General features: G+C 40.4%; 1 protein-coding gene across 2 annotated transcripts; it reads right to left on the bottom strand.

The window, feature by feature from the left end:
- Positions 1 to 1718: 1718 nt before the first annotated feature.
- On the bottom strand, positions 1719 to 15628 carry LOC144603839 (enoyl-CoA delta isomerase 1, mitochondrial-like). 2 transcript variants are annotated; one of them, XM_078417574.1, is made up of 7 exons: positions 15515 to 15628; positions 8358 to 8495; positions 7246 to 7373; positions 6105 to 6251; positions 4720 to 4841; positions 4205 to 4383; positions 1719 to 3560 (listed from the first exon to the last, which is right to left on the bottom strand). In XM_078417574.1, the coding sequence occupies exons 1-7, from the start codon at positions 15549 to 15551 to the stop codon at positions 3394 to 3396; spliced, it is 918 nt and encodes a 305-aa protein (XP_078273700.1). In that variant the 5' UTR covers positions 15552 to 15628; the 3' UTR covers positions 1719 to 3393. The 2 variants fall into 2 exon arrangements, with proteins under 2 accessions (XP_078273700.1, XP_078273701.1); XM_078417575.1 differs by having other exon boundaries at positions 15501 to 15557.
- Between the last annotated feature and the right edge of the window lie 368 nt (positions 15629 to 15996).

Genomic DNA, 15996 nt, shown 5'->3' with positions numbered 1-15996 from the left:
CCTGCAGTGCCTGCAGGACGTTCCGTGCTGACCACTGCCCGATGGACTTGTGGTCAAAGGTGTTGGTCCGGAAGAACCTGTCCACAAACGACAGATGGTTCGGCAATGTCCAAATCTAATCCATGCTGAATAGATAACATGCCTTACCTACTCCATGCCAACCAAGATGTCTCATCTGGACCATGCCAACCAAGATGTCTCATCTGGTCCATGCCGACCAAAATGCCCCATCTATTCCATGCAATCCAAGAGACCCCTACACCATGCCAACCAAGATGCCCCATTTAAGCTTTTCTGATTTGCCCACCTCCCTCTACATAGGTGACACAGCAGATCTAGATAATACTGTACATTTCTCTCTCGCACGAGTAACGGTAATGCTAAAGAACTCTGCCTTTTCACTCTGGGTTTGGAGGTTATTGTGCCATACAGCTTTTACGGGCTGAATTTTGCCTTATTTAAAGACAAAACCATATGTCTTTTAAATGTTGTAGCTGTTCCTACCTCAATCCACATTTAAAGTTTCATTAAGGCAGCAGTCAAAACTAATTTAATATTTTGACAAAGTTCAAATTGCTGTGGTTTCTTTTCAGATTCACTTTGATATTTAGTTAATAAAATAAACAGACAGAAATAATTTCCAATGCCTCGTGTTTCACGAGGTGCAATAAAGAACTACTTTAAAGTGTCTGATGTAATCGCTATTACCGAAACATGGTTGCAGAGTGACTATGACCGGGTGATCAATAGTCCAGATTGCACACTTTTCCTAAAGAACAGGCCAAAGGGGAAAGAAGGTGGGGATTTAAAAGAGAATACCAGAAGAATGGAGAAGAGCCAACATAATTCCCTTATCCAAAATAAGACAGAAGGTAGAGACCTGCAAGCCAGTTATCCAATTAATACAACTAGCTCAACTATGAGCTATTATTGGCAAGATGCTACAGTGAATAATCAGAGGAAATTGTTAATCATTTTGGAAAGATGAATATAATAAACTCTGGACAAACATGGTTTTATGAAAGGTAAAGTATGTTTGACAAATTTGCTCAACTTTTATTTCTCAGCAAAACAAAGTTTTTAAGTGGCAACTCAAATTTCACTGTGTGCGGGCGCGGTTAATTTCCATTTCCCTGTAACATCCTCAATTCATAAGATGAAAAGTGGAATCATTTTGTTTCTCAGAAATTAAAAATCACTTATAAGAATCACTTGTTATTTCCACGAATGTATGTAAAAGGAAAAGATTTTACCAGTACGTTTGTGGGACAGACTGAAAACTTAAAACAAAGTTAACATAAAAGTTTATATCTATAAAAAATCCGTCTATCATCTGTTTTTAAACAAATTAAATCCGTGCAGTTTATTAAAAGATATGAAAATTATTGGGTTACAGGCAGTGCTTTTTTTGTGATGGTACGGCACACCATCACCTCTAAAAATGATCATTTTAATAATGTATAATTTTTAACCTGTGTCAAATTTATAATTTTTAGTAATGTGTTTATTTAGTTTGAAGTTGATTGATCACAAAATCAAATCACAGAAGAGAGTATATTCCTAGAAAAAAAATTGTTGATAAATGTGGCTTAGCTGATATATGTACAAGTACATTTTTGTCTACAAAAAAGCACTGGTTACATATATGACTGGAAGAAGACTTTAACCATAGACTAAACTGTGCAGAAGTAATTTGCAATTAAAAAATGCAACCAAACAAGTTTTCAAAATTTGTATTGAATAAACACAATAATGGTCGATTCCAATAGCAGATTTTCAGATAATGAAGCAAGACATGACAAGCATCACTGGTGTAACTGAAATGTGACAACCGTCATACACATCATGAAAGTGCCAGGAATGCGTAATCACATCAACAACATTCTCATCAGCAAATAACCCTCTTACATCATCCCAGAGTTCACCATCGACCAAACATCTGCTTCTAGTTTAAATTGGCATGATGCATGGCCATCCTGGGCCAAAGGGCCTGTTTCTGTGCCATCCTGTTCTATGTTCTGACTGTAGCAGCTACACAAACACTATTGTAACAAGAGTAGCACCAAGAGTGACCCATTGTCACATGTACTGAGGTTCAGTGAGATTCGTTTTTTGAATGGGTCTAGAATAGGTCGACGGGGTTTGTATTCACAGGAATTTAGAAGGATGAGAGGGGATCTTATAGAAACATATAAAATTCTTAAAGGATTGGACAGGCTAGATGCAGGAAAAATGTTCCCCATGTTGGGGGAGTCCAGAACCAGGGGTCACAGTTTAAAGAATAAGGATTTAGGACTGAGATGAGGAAAAACTTCTTCACCCAGAGAGTTGTGAATCTGTGGAATTCTCTGCCACAGAAGGCAGTGGAGGCTGATTCACTGGATGTTTTCAAGAAAAAGTGAGATTTGGCTCTTAGGGCTAAAGGAATCAAGGGATATGGGGGAAAAGCAGGAACAGGGTATGATTTTAGAAGGATCAGCCATGATCATATTGAATGGCGGCGCTGGCTTGAAGGGCTGAATGGCCTACTCCTGCACCAATTTACCTGTGTTTCTAACACCTAGTGCATCGCAGTGAGGGCTTGAAAATGATGCCGAGCTGGCGACTCTGCACACTGTCTCAGTGTACTTCTACTATACACTTGTGCTGTATCTGAGATGCTTATCTAATATGTATCTAAGCGCTTATGTGTAGTGATACTTGTTCTGAACTGTACATAAAAATGAATTTCACTGTACCTCAGTACATGTGACAAGTAAACCATACTTTATCTCAATCACCTGATTGTCAGTTGTCTTTCACTCATCTACAACTATGTTAAGGTCATTGAGAAAGACAGTTTGTGTAAAAGTTAATTCTGTCCCCTATTGTAAGCCACTCTGCGGATTTGTTTCCATACATAGGATAGATTACTGCAAATCACTTACTCATTTGAAAGAGACACTCTTTGAAAAAGTTCTCTGGAAAACGAATAACAAGTTTAGCTTCCCAACAAAGTTTAAATGCTAAATACACAAATTATTGCCCGGACTTGCTTTCGAAAGATTCAACCAAATAAGTAAAATTAGTAGATACAACATGAAAATATTATTTTAATTATTATTAAAGTGCTGAGGCATCCAACAAAAAATGTATTATCCTTGATTAAACTGCACAATCAAGAGACTGGCACAGATTTAGGCACTTACATATTTTATATTGCAAAGGTCTGGATATAAATCCGGTCTGTCTTGTAGTCATTTTGAAAAGGCTTAAAAATGTCATTGATAGCATAACAGAAACATTCCCAAATCTTTTGGAATAATTAAAGTAAAGAAGTGCTATTAGATATTAAGAGAGTCCTAGGAGTTATTGTCCAGTAAGTTGAGCTACCCTGCATGAGGACATGGTAACTTAACCTTTTCTTTGTCTCAGCATCCCCATGTACATCTCAAGCGATTTCTGAATAGAATCTTTGCTGATAAAATTGACAAAATTTTGTATATCTGATTCCCGTTGAGTCAAAAGCCGATCGAGTGTTGGCTTCCGCATCATGGCCTTAGTGATCTGCCGAGCGTGATCTGCAAGGTAAACGATTTGAAAAGGTAACTGATCTGTGAAGGAACGGAAGGCCAAAACCTGACTCCAAATAATCTGTTAATTTAAATAACATTGGGACACAGGAGTAAAAAGCACATTCAAGCTAATAATGTCTTACATTAAGACTTGCCAGTCAAGCTATGTGTAATTCACTAAATTCACCTAATCCTGCCCGGTCCATCACGGGTACAGACCTCGGTACTATCGAAGGGATCTACAGGAGGCGCTGTCTCAAGTATGGCAGCTAATTATATTGCCCCTAACTGGTGTAGCACATGGCATTCTGGGCACATGTTATTGCAGCCAAGTGCAGTTGTTAATTTTGGCAAGCAAAATGTGTTCTGCACATAAAGAACATAGAGGCTGAATTATAATGGCACCACGGACATTTTAAAGGCTTCCTCAATGTGAAAAGATCACAAAATGCACAGCCAAAATAACAAATTGTTTGTTTTTCCAATTTAGACAGTTACGTTATCATTTCTAACGACACCGATCACATTTTCAGCACACTTTCTTGTGCACACATTGTTCTTTAATTTTGTGCAGGAATAAAATAAGATCTTCCTGAAAAACAAAAATCATCAGAACTATTTTATGATTTATAAAGTCAAACTAGTTTTACCTGGAATAGTCAACCATTCTGACATGGTGCTTAAAGCAGTTGGCATAACTTTATCCTGTGGTGCGAGGTGGTCGACAAGTCCGATTTTCAAAGCCTCTGGGGCAGGGTACAAGAGGCCAACTTGCAGGGAATGCTCGGTTGCCCGCTTCCCTATGGTGTTTGTCATGGTGTCCTTGAGCCTTTGGCAATGACATGGAGAAAGAGCCACATTAACCAAAATCCATACGCTATTTAATAAATGGCACATAAATAAACTGATGAGGCAGACAGAGGGTTTGGCTACATCTGTGGAGGCAAAGGAACTCGACATTTCGGGCCAAGGACTGAGAACAAGGAAGGGAGAGAGCGTGAAGAGGTGAGGGCAAGGGGGGGAGGCAGGAGCTGGCTGGCATCACATGGAACTAGGTGAGGGAGAACGTGGTGGGCAGATGGAGCCATGCAGGAAGATGGGAGGCGGTGGCTGCAGGGTAGAGACAGGTGTGTAAAGTTCAGCGGAGGACTGCGTGACAACATACCAGAATGGTGCAACAATCCCCAGCTTTGTCTCGTTCAAGCCGATTTGATACTTTGGGTGATCTGCCATGATTCGGTAGTCGCATGACATGGCCATGAGACATCCCCCAGCTGGGCTGGCTCCCTGCAATTCACAACAGACACGGCAGCATCACACCTTACACTAGACAATAGGTGGAAGAGTAGGCCATTCAGCCCATTGCACCAGCACTGCCATTCACTGTGATCACTATCACCCACTGCATCAACTGCAACAGCAGCACAGCCAAACAAATGTTACTTTTTAATTACATTCGTTGCTTTTAAGAATAAAAGTCTGTCATACAAGGCAGTTATGAACAGAGAGACAGAGAGCGACAGAATGCCGTGCCTCTGCTGATAGCACTGTTGGTTTTGACTCAAGGTGTACTCACGTTCCAATCAGAACCATAAGTACAAAATCTAGGTTTAAAGAACAAGATGCTGGAGAAACTGAATGGGTCAGGCAGCATCAGTGGTCACCCCAGTTTCACCTTATCATTCCCCTCTCTACAGTTTTGCGACTTTCTTTTGTCATCTTTTCAGTTCTTACAGTGGGTGTCCCATCTGAAATGTTGGCTCTGCTTCTCTCTCTCCACAGATGCAGCCTGACCTGCTGACTGTGTCCAGCATTTTCTGTTTTTGTTATATCTCTGCACTTTTTAGTCCCTTCCAAGTATCTGTAATGTAGACACTGGGCGCTAATCCATTCAAATAAGGTCCAAAATCTGTTTGACTTTGCAAATAAATGATGAAAGTGAGGTGCCTAAATGAATGTGCATCTGTCAAGCTTCATGTTTCAGTTTCATTGTCCCTAAATCTGCCACAGGCAATGATGGTCCAGTTTTACACTGCCATCATAGAGTCTGTCCTCACCTTCTCCATCATGGTCTGGTTTGGCTCAGCCACCAAGCACGACATCTGGAGGCTGCAGCGCATCGTTCGATCAGCCGAGAAGGTTGTTGGCTGCAACCTTCGCCCCATTGACGAACAGTACACTGCAAGGGCCAGGAAGCGAGCGGGCAAGATCATCTCTGACCCCTCTCACCCAGGCCACAAACTCTTTGAAGCACTTCCCTCTGCAAGGCGACTCCGGACTGTCAAAGCAGCCACAGCCAGACATAAAAACAGTTTTTTTCCCACGAGCAGTAGCTCTACTCAACAGCCAAAAGTCTGTAGCCTCCTTTTGCTCTGGTATTTTATTTCAGTCTTCACATGTTTAAATTATGTTTTATTTTTAATTGTCTACTGTATATCGCGTTATTATCCTTGCGAGCAAAGCACCAAGGCAAATTCCTTGTATATATACATTCTTGGCTAATAAAATGTATTCAATTCAATTCAATGGAAAGACGGCTGTGCCACTTACATTGATGGCAGCGATGGTCACCAGGCTGGATCCGTACAGCTTCAACCACATCTCCTGCACTGCGCGCCAGAACTCCCCCGTATGCTCTAGGGACTTCCCATACATCTCGGTGATATCCAAACCAGCAGAAAAGATGTTGGGAATAGACTACAATTAAAGCACAATTACATTTCAGCTTTCCAAAATATGGAACAGTTCAAGCACATGGGAAGTTTATTTGGATCAACTTGTGTGATTTCACTTGAAGATTCAATTCCTCATTTTACACATTAGTGCCACATCGTTAATTCAAAATAGCAGTAATCTCATTACCATGTGGATATGTGCCTATCAGAATTATGGAGACAAACAGCACGGAAACAGGCCTTTCGACCAAACTTGTCCACGTCGAGCAAGATGCATCATGGGAAGGTGAGATTAGTGTAGACGGGGCATCTTGGCAGCATCGGCAAGTTGGGCCGAAGGGCCCGTTCCATACTGTATGACTCTACAACTCTACCTATGCTAGTCCCACCTGCCCGCGTTTGGCCCATATCCCTTTCCTATCCATGCGCCTGTCTAAATGTATTTTAAATGTTGTTATAGTAACCTGCCTCAACCACCTCTGGCAGCTCATTCCACATACCCTCTGTGTGAAAAAAGTTGCCCCTCCAGTTCCTATTAAATCTTTCTCCTCTCACCTTAAACCAACATCATCTGGTTCTTAATTCTCCTACTCTTCTTTCCCAGAGGACATCCATTTCGAACCGAAACAACACCTATACGTGTTCCACAGAGATGCTCCATGACCCACTGAGTTACTCTAGCACTTTGTACCTATCCATGTTCTCTAGAGGTGCTGCCTGACCTGCAGAGTTACTCCAGCACTTAGTGTCCTTTTTTATAAACCTGCATGTGCAGTTCCATGTTTCTACATCTGCTTTACACGTGTTGGCGTGATGTGAAATGCACAAAACAAAATTATGCAAAAGGTAGGTTCAATCATACCAATTAAATGGGAATTAGATGTTTCCTAGATGAATAGATGTAGGAGAAAAGTGCACATGAGTCTGATTAATTTGGTAGCTACTAATGAGTCTGCATAGTCATCATGGTGTATCATTCCATGATTCAGTAAAGCAGAGTTATTGATCATACGTACAGAAGTGAGAATCACACCACGACATTCTCGATCCATCTCCAGCTTTTCCATGCTAATTGCAAACTCCGTGAGAAATTCCAGGCTGAGACTGTTAACAGGAAGCTTCTGCATTTTAATCACAGCCACTCCTGGAAAAAAAAGCTATAACCGTTAAACTAATTTTTACAAAAGGACACAAAGTGCTGGAGTAACTCAACAGATCAAGTAGCTTCCCTGGTGAACATGGATAGGTGAATTTTCGGGTGGAGACCCTTCTTCAGAACGCCACCTGTCCATGTTCTCCAGAGATGCTGCCTGACCTGATGAATTACTCCAGCACTTTGTGTCTTTTTGTCTATTAACTTGCATCAGCAGTCCTTTATTTCTACAAAGTGTTTTTGTTGTTCTTTTGAAACAGATTATTGCTCAGTCCACTGATACTTACCATTCTCGGACAGTGCAAGGCATGGTTGTGAACAGCACTTTCTGTAGACAATAGACAATAGGTGCAGGAGGAGGCCATTCGGCCCTTCGAGCCAGCACCACCATTCAATGTGATCATGGCTGATCATTCTCAATCAGTACCCCGTTCCTGCCTTCTCCCCATACCCCCTGACTACGCTATTCTTAAGAGCTCTATCTAGCTCTCTCTTGAATGCATTCAGAGAATTGGCCTCCACTGCCTTCTGAGGCAGAGAATGACATCAAATAACTGAGTCTGTCTCAGTCCAAACCTGGTCATTCAATTCCAACAAAAATTAAACTAACCCAGAAGTTCGATTAACAGATTAGTAGTTCTGTTTGCACGCTTTTTCCTTTCTAAACTTTGGGTCACATTTGCTACCTTCCTGGCACAGTGACAATTCTAGAATTTATAAGCTCTTGAAAGATGTCTCCCTGAGGATCCACTGTCTCTAAAGTTAATTTCAATTCTCGTTTGACCCTAGGTTCTCCATTTTATTCAGCAATTTTTCAATGTCTTCTTCTATGAATCAGACACAAAGTAATTGTTTAATTCCTGCACCATTTTTTACTTTCCATTTATAAATTCTTCTGTCTCTGTCCCCAAAGTACCCACATTGGCCCTCGCTTCATCTGCAAAAGATTACAGAGAAAGATTGTTCTTAAATTACCTGTGTTGTTGTCCAGTTCCACAGTCATATTCTTATTTGTGAACGACCTCCTCTGGCTTGATGACTTGCATGGTAACTGACACAAAATCCTTCCGTGCTTATATAGTAATTTTGTAATGCCATAAAATGAAGTACGTCCTAAAACACAAAAAAACAATTATAGTATTGAATGGACATCTAACCCATCGGTATCTCTTCCACTGAAAGCCTGAAGAAGGGTCCCAAACCAAAACGTCTCCTGTCCATTCCCTCCACAGATCCTGCCTGACCCGCTGAGTTCCTCCAGCATTCTGTTTTGATCAACATTGTGCCGAACCATATGCCTCCATTCCCTGAACGTCCAGTCAGTCAGTTCAGTTCAGTTTATTGTCACGTGTACCGAGGTTACAGCGAAAAGCTTTTGTGGCGTGCTAACCAGTCAGTAGAAAGACAGTACATGATTATAATCGAGCCATTTACAGTGTAAGAAATGTTGCTGTGGGAATAGAGATTTCAAAGTGTGGAGGGATTGTAATGCGTGTTTGTAGATCTGCTTCCGTGACCAGCACGCAAATAGTTGCCTGGGTTGGGCGCCATCTTGGGACCCAGGAGCCCACTTGAAAGGCTATTGCACCGTGCACCTTCTTTAAATGGTTGTAGCCACTCTGCTGTACATTAAATGGCCTAGTCTATATGGACCGTCCAACCTGGCGTAGCAAGCTCACCACAGGAGCCCGTGCAGCAGAGAACAGACGCACTGCAAAGGCCCAGAGGAAACGCACCACGCGCAAGGCCCAGGCTACCTCCACTTCCACTGCAGCACCCATCCACTTGTGTCCTACATGTGGGCGTGCCTTCCGGGCCCGGATTGGCCTCACCAATCACTTCTGGACCCACAGTCACCAATCCTCCAATTGAAAGTGAAGTCATGATCATCTTCGAACCCGAAGGATGAACAACAACAACAAATACAAAAGTTGGCAGTTTTGTGGAATACTAAATCCAAATGTAATCAATTTCCACAAATAAAATTGGAGAGCAAAGAGAACGCAAGTCAGTGAATAGATCAGATGATCCTCCACTTACTACAGTGATTGTCAATCAAGCTGCAAGACATGTTGGATCTCCCCATATATTCATTGACTTGTATTCTCTTTGACCCAGTTGAGCGTGCGCAGAATGGGTAACCAGCGTGGTGGAAGATGTGTGCGTACACCAGGATGGAGGGGCAGGGGAAGTAGAGGGGGTTAGAGGGCGGTGGTCTCCAGCTTTCTCTCTACTCCAGGCAGTGTGAAGCTGGGTCCAGGCCCAAAACGTTGTCTGTTCCTCCACAGATGCTGCCTGAGATGCTGCAATCCTCCAGCACTTTGTGTTTAGTTTAATGCTGTAATGACATGCGATGGGCATTGGAAATTAGCAGTGATGCAGGCTGCAGTGGTGCTGGCCAGGGTAACAGCACTGCCGTGGCAGCAGTGATGGTGCTGCTTGAGGCACTAGCCCCAGGATAGGTTCTGCACTGGACACTGCTCTTAGGGCACTCATCCAGGGGATGGTTGTCACTGGGGATGGGTGCTGTCGCCAAGGATGGGTGCTGGTCAAGGGATGGGTGCTGGTCGAGGGGATGGGTGCTGGTCGAGGGGATGGGTGGTGTCACCAGGGATGGGTCCTGGTTAAGGGGATGGGTGCTGTCTCCAGGGATGGGTGCTGGTCGAGGGGTTGGGTGCTGTTGCCAGGGATGGGTGCTGGTCGAGGGGATGGGTGCTGGTCGAGGGGATGGGTGCTGGTTGAGAGGATGGATACTGGTCGAGGGGATGGGTGCTGGTCGTGGGGATGGATGCTGGTCGAGGGATGGGTGTGCTGGTACGGGATAGGTGTGGGCATGACAAGGGGGTGTGGGGGTACGGGGTGGGTATGGGGGTGAGGGGGGGAGTGTGCGGGTGAGTGTGGCAGTGAGTGTGAGGGGGGTGAGTGTGAGGGGGGGTGAGTGTGGTGGGAGTGAGTGTGAGGGGGTGAGAGTGAAGGGGGGTTCGGGAGGAGGGTGAGGGCGATGAGGGGGGTGTGTGGGCGAGGGGTGGGGAGGTGTGGGGGTACGGGGTGAGTGTGAGGGGGGGTGACAGGCGCCACAGTTTAAGAATAAGGGGTAGGCCATTTATTTTTATTTTTATTTTTTTTAAATTTTTTTTTTTTTTTTTTTGAAAAGCATATGTACAAATCGAAATAAGAAAAAACACATTTGTTACAAAGTTCTTACATAGCTTCAATTTTTAAATTTTTGAAGAGAGAAAGTAAAAATAAAAATATAAAACTATAAACTTGGGGAGAGAGAGAGTAAGAGGGTTAAAAAAAAAGAAAAAAGGATCTAACAATAAAAATTAACGGGAGTAGATCCGGGAGACAAAAACCACAGCTGTACATCCAACCCCCAACTCAAGTTTCAACTTTTTATTTAAATTTTTTTTTTATTTTAGTCCTGTGCCAAGCCCATTTACTTTTCTAAAAATTCAATAAATGGAGACCATATTTTTAAAAATAACTCAGGTTTGTCGATTAAGGCAAACCTTATTTTTTCCAAATGCAGGGTCTCTGTCATTTCCATAGTCCACATTTTAATTGTGGGGGTTATTGGTTTTTTCCAAAATTTAAGTATTAGTTTTTTCGCAGTTATTAGACTGTAATCAAGAAAATGTACCTGACTTACTGTAAAATTTGTAGTATGTTCTGATAATCCTAATATAATTAATTTTGGGTCCATATCTAATTTTTTATTAATAACTTTAGAAACTATTTTAAAAATCTCCAACCAGAAGTTTTGCATTTTTATACAAGTTACGAAAATATGAGTTAAATTAGCTTCTTGAAATTGACATTTATCACACATAGGAGAGATACTAGGAAAAATCCTATTTAATTTCGTCTTCGAATAATGTAATCTATGTATTATTTTAAATTGTATTAGGGAATGTCTAGTATTCAATGAACATTGATGTATATGTTGTAAACTTTCATCCCATATATCTTGCATTATAACTTGATTCAATTCGTCCTCCCATGCTCGTCTATAAGATTCTGATGACGGAATGTCAATGTCAAGGAGAATATTGTAAATAAAAGATATTAATTTATTTGAGTTATAATGTCGATTCAGGCATACATCAAGTATTTCTGGACCTCTAAACTTATATTCTTGCATGTGTGATTTTACATAATCTCTAAGTTGTAAATATCTAAAATAATTATTAACATGTAATCCGTACTTCTGCTGTAACTCCTGAAACGAAAGAAAAGTTCCCTTATGATAAAGATCTCCCACCCTTTTGATTCCATAACTTTTCCATTGAGCAAAGCCTCTATCTAAGACAGACGGTTTAAAAGAAGGATTATTCGCAATAGGAAGGAAAACAGATAATTTACTCAATTTTAACGTAAGCTTTAATTGTTTCCAGGTACGGATAACACTATGTATAATGGAATTACCTCCATATGTTTTTTTATTTAAATTTATTGGAGCTAAGAGGATCGCACCAATATCGAATGGTAAACAATCCTCTTTCTCCATCTTTAACCAATCCGGTTGTTGATCAGAATCATCCAACCAGCAGGTTATATTTTTAATATTAACCGCCCAATAATAAAATAAAAAGTTAGGTAAAGCAATTCCTCCATTAATTTTAGACTTACATAAGTGTCTTTTATTTATTCTATGAGTCTTGTAGTCCCAAATAAAATTAGTAACAATTGAATCAATTTAAAAAAAAAACTTTTTTGGAAGGTAGATCGGAATTGCTTGAAATAAGTATAGTAGCTGTGGCAGAAAGATCATCTTTATAGCATTACTACGACCAACTAATGATATAGGAAGTGTTTTCCAAAATTGGATATTTCTGTGTAATTTAACAAGTAAAGGAGGAAAATTTGATTTAAATAAAGAAGTATATTTCCTAGTCACGTAAATTCCAAGATATTTAAACTTTTCATAGGCAATTTTGAAAGGAAATTGTTGAAGTATGGCCGGATTATGCTCCATTATTGGCATAATTTCACTTTTATACCAGTTAATTCTATAACCTGAAAATGAACCAAATTGAGTTATGAGATTTAATAAATTCGGAATGCTAATTTCTGGCTTTGTAATATATATTAATACATCATCCGCATATAAAGAAATTTTATTGGTTGTATGTTTAGTGTTGTAGCCATAAATATGTGAATTTGATCTAATACTCTCAGCAAGTGGTTCTATAATTAGGGCAAATAAAAGTGGTGATAGTGGACATCCTTGTCTACAACCCCTAGCTAAATGAAATTTAGATGACAGCATTTGATTAGTTAATATTCTAGCTGTTGGGGATGTATATAAAAGTTTCACCCATGCACAAAAATTTTCACCTAGTTGAAATTTTTCCATCACTGAGAAAAGATAGGGCCATTCTACTTGATCAAATGCTTTTTCAGCATCTAGCGAGATGATTGCTAAATCTTCATTTAATAGTCTATTTGAATAAATTATATTAAACAAGCGTCTCAAATTGAAAAATGAATATCGTTTGGCTATAAAGCCTGATTGATCGGGGTGTATCAAATTGTCTATAACTAGACTTAATCTCTGAGCTAAAATTTTCGCTAATATCTTCTGATCAGTATTTAAAAGAGCTATCGCCCTATACGAACCAGGGTCTTCAGAATCCTTATCTTTTTTAGGAATGAGGATTATTGTTGATTCAGTCAGAGTTTGTGGCAATCTCTGTTGTTTAAAAGCGTGACTATATACAGTTTGCAAACGTGGAGAGATCAAACCACTGAATTTTTTATAAAATTCATTATTTAAGCCATCAGGGCCAGGAGTCTTCCCATTTTTCATGGATTTAATAGTCTCTTCAACGTCTTTCATAGTTATTTCTGCGCCCAGTAAATTTCTATCACTCACATTCAAACCAGGAAGGTTACATTCCTGCAGAAACTTTTGCATCTGCGCAGAAGTATCTGTTATTTTTGATGAATATAATGACTGATAAAATTGCAAAAATCTCTGATTAATATCCTTAGGTAGTTTAAGCAAATCTCCATTTTCTGATCTAATTTTATGAATTGTAGAATCATCTTCTAATTTACGGAGTTGACGTGCTAGCAATTTCTGTGGTTTATCTCCAAATTCAAAATGTTTTTGTTTAGTATATTGAAAAAGCCTTAAAATATGAGCTGAAAGGATATAATTTAACTTATATTTGAGAACTGCAATTTTATTATGTATTTCAATAGAGGGAGCGATGGCATTTGTTATGTCTAACTGTCTTATCTGACTTTCCAGGTCATTCTGTTCAGCTCGGTTCTTCTTGTTTTGAGACGCTTGAAAAGCAATAATACATCCTCTCACAAACGCTTTAAATGTTTCCCAAAGCAGGGACGCAGGTGTTTCAGGAAGGTCATTTGCGTTAAAAAAAATCTCAAATTGCGATTTAAGATAGTCATAACATGCTTTTTCATTTAAGATTTGCGGGTTAAATCTCCAATTAGTCTGTTTCCCCATTGCTCCTTGGAGTTTTACCCTAAATGTTAAAGGGGCATGATCGGATATAATAATATTATGATATTTTGAATTATACGTATAAGGAATAAGTTTGGAGTCCACCAAGAAATAATCAATTCTTGAATAAGTTTTATGCACAGGTGAATAAAATGAATACTCTCGGCCTGAAGGATTATCAATCCTCCAAACATCTTTTATATTTGCATTATTTATATAAGAGTTTAATAATTCACACGACTTGGATTTTGTTTTCCTTTGAGTTGAAGATCTATCCAAATAAGGATCTAATGTACAATTTAAATCTCCTCCAATTATCAAATTATATTGTCCAAATTCTGGAATGGTATTAAATATTTTTAAAAAAAATAACGGATTATCAAAATTTGGTGCGTAGACATTCACCAATATCAATTTTGTAGAATATAGTTCTCCCACTAATATAACATATCTACCTTCAGTGTCGACTATAGAGGAAGTATTTATAAATGGTATACCCTTACGAATTAAAATAGCAACACCTCTTGATTTGAAGGGAAACGATGAGTGAAATACTTTATCAATCCATTTGCCTTTCAGTCTATTATGTGCTACATTTTTTAGATGAGTTTCCTGAAGGAACATTATGTCTGCATCAATAGATTTTAAATGTGAAAGTACTTTACCTCTTTTAATTGGTTCATTAACACCCTTGACATTCCAACTACAAAATGTAATACCTTTAACCCCTGTTTTCCTAATGGAATCTTGCATCTTAACCGATAAATGGTCTATAATAAAGCAAATGGTCTGGCACCCGGACTACAACATTTTTCTTGAATGAGGGGTGGATGATTTTTTGTACAGCGTAGAGTGCCTCCCGGAAATATCTCCCAAAAGTATATAATTTCTGAAAAAAGACATGATAATAAAAGTTAAATCTAAAAAAAAAATCAATATCTAAAAGGTTAAAAGAGTGCAGGAAAAAAGAAGAGACAACTAAAACTACAACTACAATTAGTGCAGTTAGTGTTAGCCACCCTAAGGTGGCAAAAAATCTAAGGACTTCCGTAAGATGTAAAAAAAAAATTAATACTAGCTCCGTTTGTTAACACAGTTATTATTTGTTTTTTGTTTTTTAAAAAGAGAGATAAACGGGGCAGGCCCGAAACTAATTAGTCTATATTAAATCGATTTTTCTATCTAAAGTGTATTAATTAAGTATTCAAAGTAAGGTTTACATAAATCAAATATTACTTATACTTCTTATTAGTGATTAATAAAAATATACATGTTTTTTAAAATTAATAATTATTAGTTACGGTTAATATACGTATAGTATATACACTAAACTTAAATCTTTGAATTTTCATATTTTTAAAAGTCCAATTAAATGTCTGCCAATTAAGATAGCCATGAAATTTAGAACGGAAATGAGGAAAAGCTTTTTCAGTCAGAGAGTTGTGAATCTGTGGAATTCTCTGCCTCAGAAGGCAATTCTCTGAATGCATTCAAGAGAGAGCTGGATAGAGCTCTTAAGGATAGCGGAGTCAGGGGGTATGGGGAGAAGGCGGGAACGGGGTACTGATTGAGAATGATCAGCCATGATCACATTGAATGGCGGTGCGTACAGGCTCGAAGGGCCGAATGGCCTCCTCCTGCACCTATTGTCACTAACCCGTCCCCGGGCCTCGGGCCGCCAGCGCCGCCGCCATGTTTCACCGGAACCGGAACCGGGGGTGACAGCGCCACCAGGCGGGCCGGCGCGGCAGCGCAGCGTTGGGTCGTCCCAACCCCGCCCCCCCGGCCCTCGCCCCTCCCCTCCCCGCCCCACCTCCACCGCCGTCCCGCCCTTTCCCCGCGCCCGCCCCGCCCCCGTCCTGCCCTCGCCCCGCCCTCTCCCCGCCCCGCCCCGCCCCCGTCCTGCCCTCGCCCCGCCCTCTCCCCGTCCCGCCCCGCCCAGCCCTCGTCCCGCCCCCCTGGGAGCTGCGAAGTTGCACACACAGAGTGCTGGAGTAACTCAGCGGGTCAGGCAGCGTCTGACTGTGGAGTGAAGGAATGGGTGTCGTTTCGGGTCCAGACCCTTCTTCAGACCAAAGATAGTGCTCCAGTATCTTTGCTGCAGACTGATGTCAGGGGAGGGGAGGGGAGGGACAAAGC

Source organism: Rhinoraja longicauda, chromosome 21 (genome assembly GCF_053455715.1).
Source record: "Rhinoraja longicauda isolate Sanriku21f chromosome 21, sRhiLon1.1, whole genome shotgun sequence".
In the NCBI taxonomy this organism is placed as follows: domain Eukaryota; kingdom Metazoa; phylum Chordata; class Chondrichthyes; order Rajiformes; family Arhynchobatidae; genus Rhinoraja; species Rhinoraja longicauda.
The sequence above is the reverse complement of the archived record's forward strand: the minus strand, read 5'-3'. Positions and strand labels throughout refer to the sequence as shown.

Excerpts from the sequence above, each read along its gene's own strand:
- LOC144603839 (XM_078417574.1), bottom strand. The coding sequence starts at position 15,551 with ATGGCGGCGGCGCTGGCGGCCCGAGGCCCGGGGACGG. Across the intron at positions 8,496-15,514 it reads GGCCCGAGGCCCGGGGACGG|GACGTACTTCATTTTATGGC; the intron begins GTTAGTGACAAT and ends TTTGTGTTTTAG. Across the intron at positions 4,384-4,719 it reads GGGATTGTTGCACCATTCTG|GCTCAAGGACACCATGACAA; the intron begins GTATGTTGTCAC and ends TCATTGCCAAAG.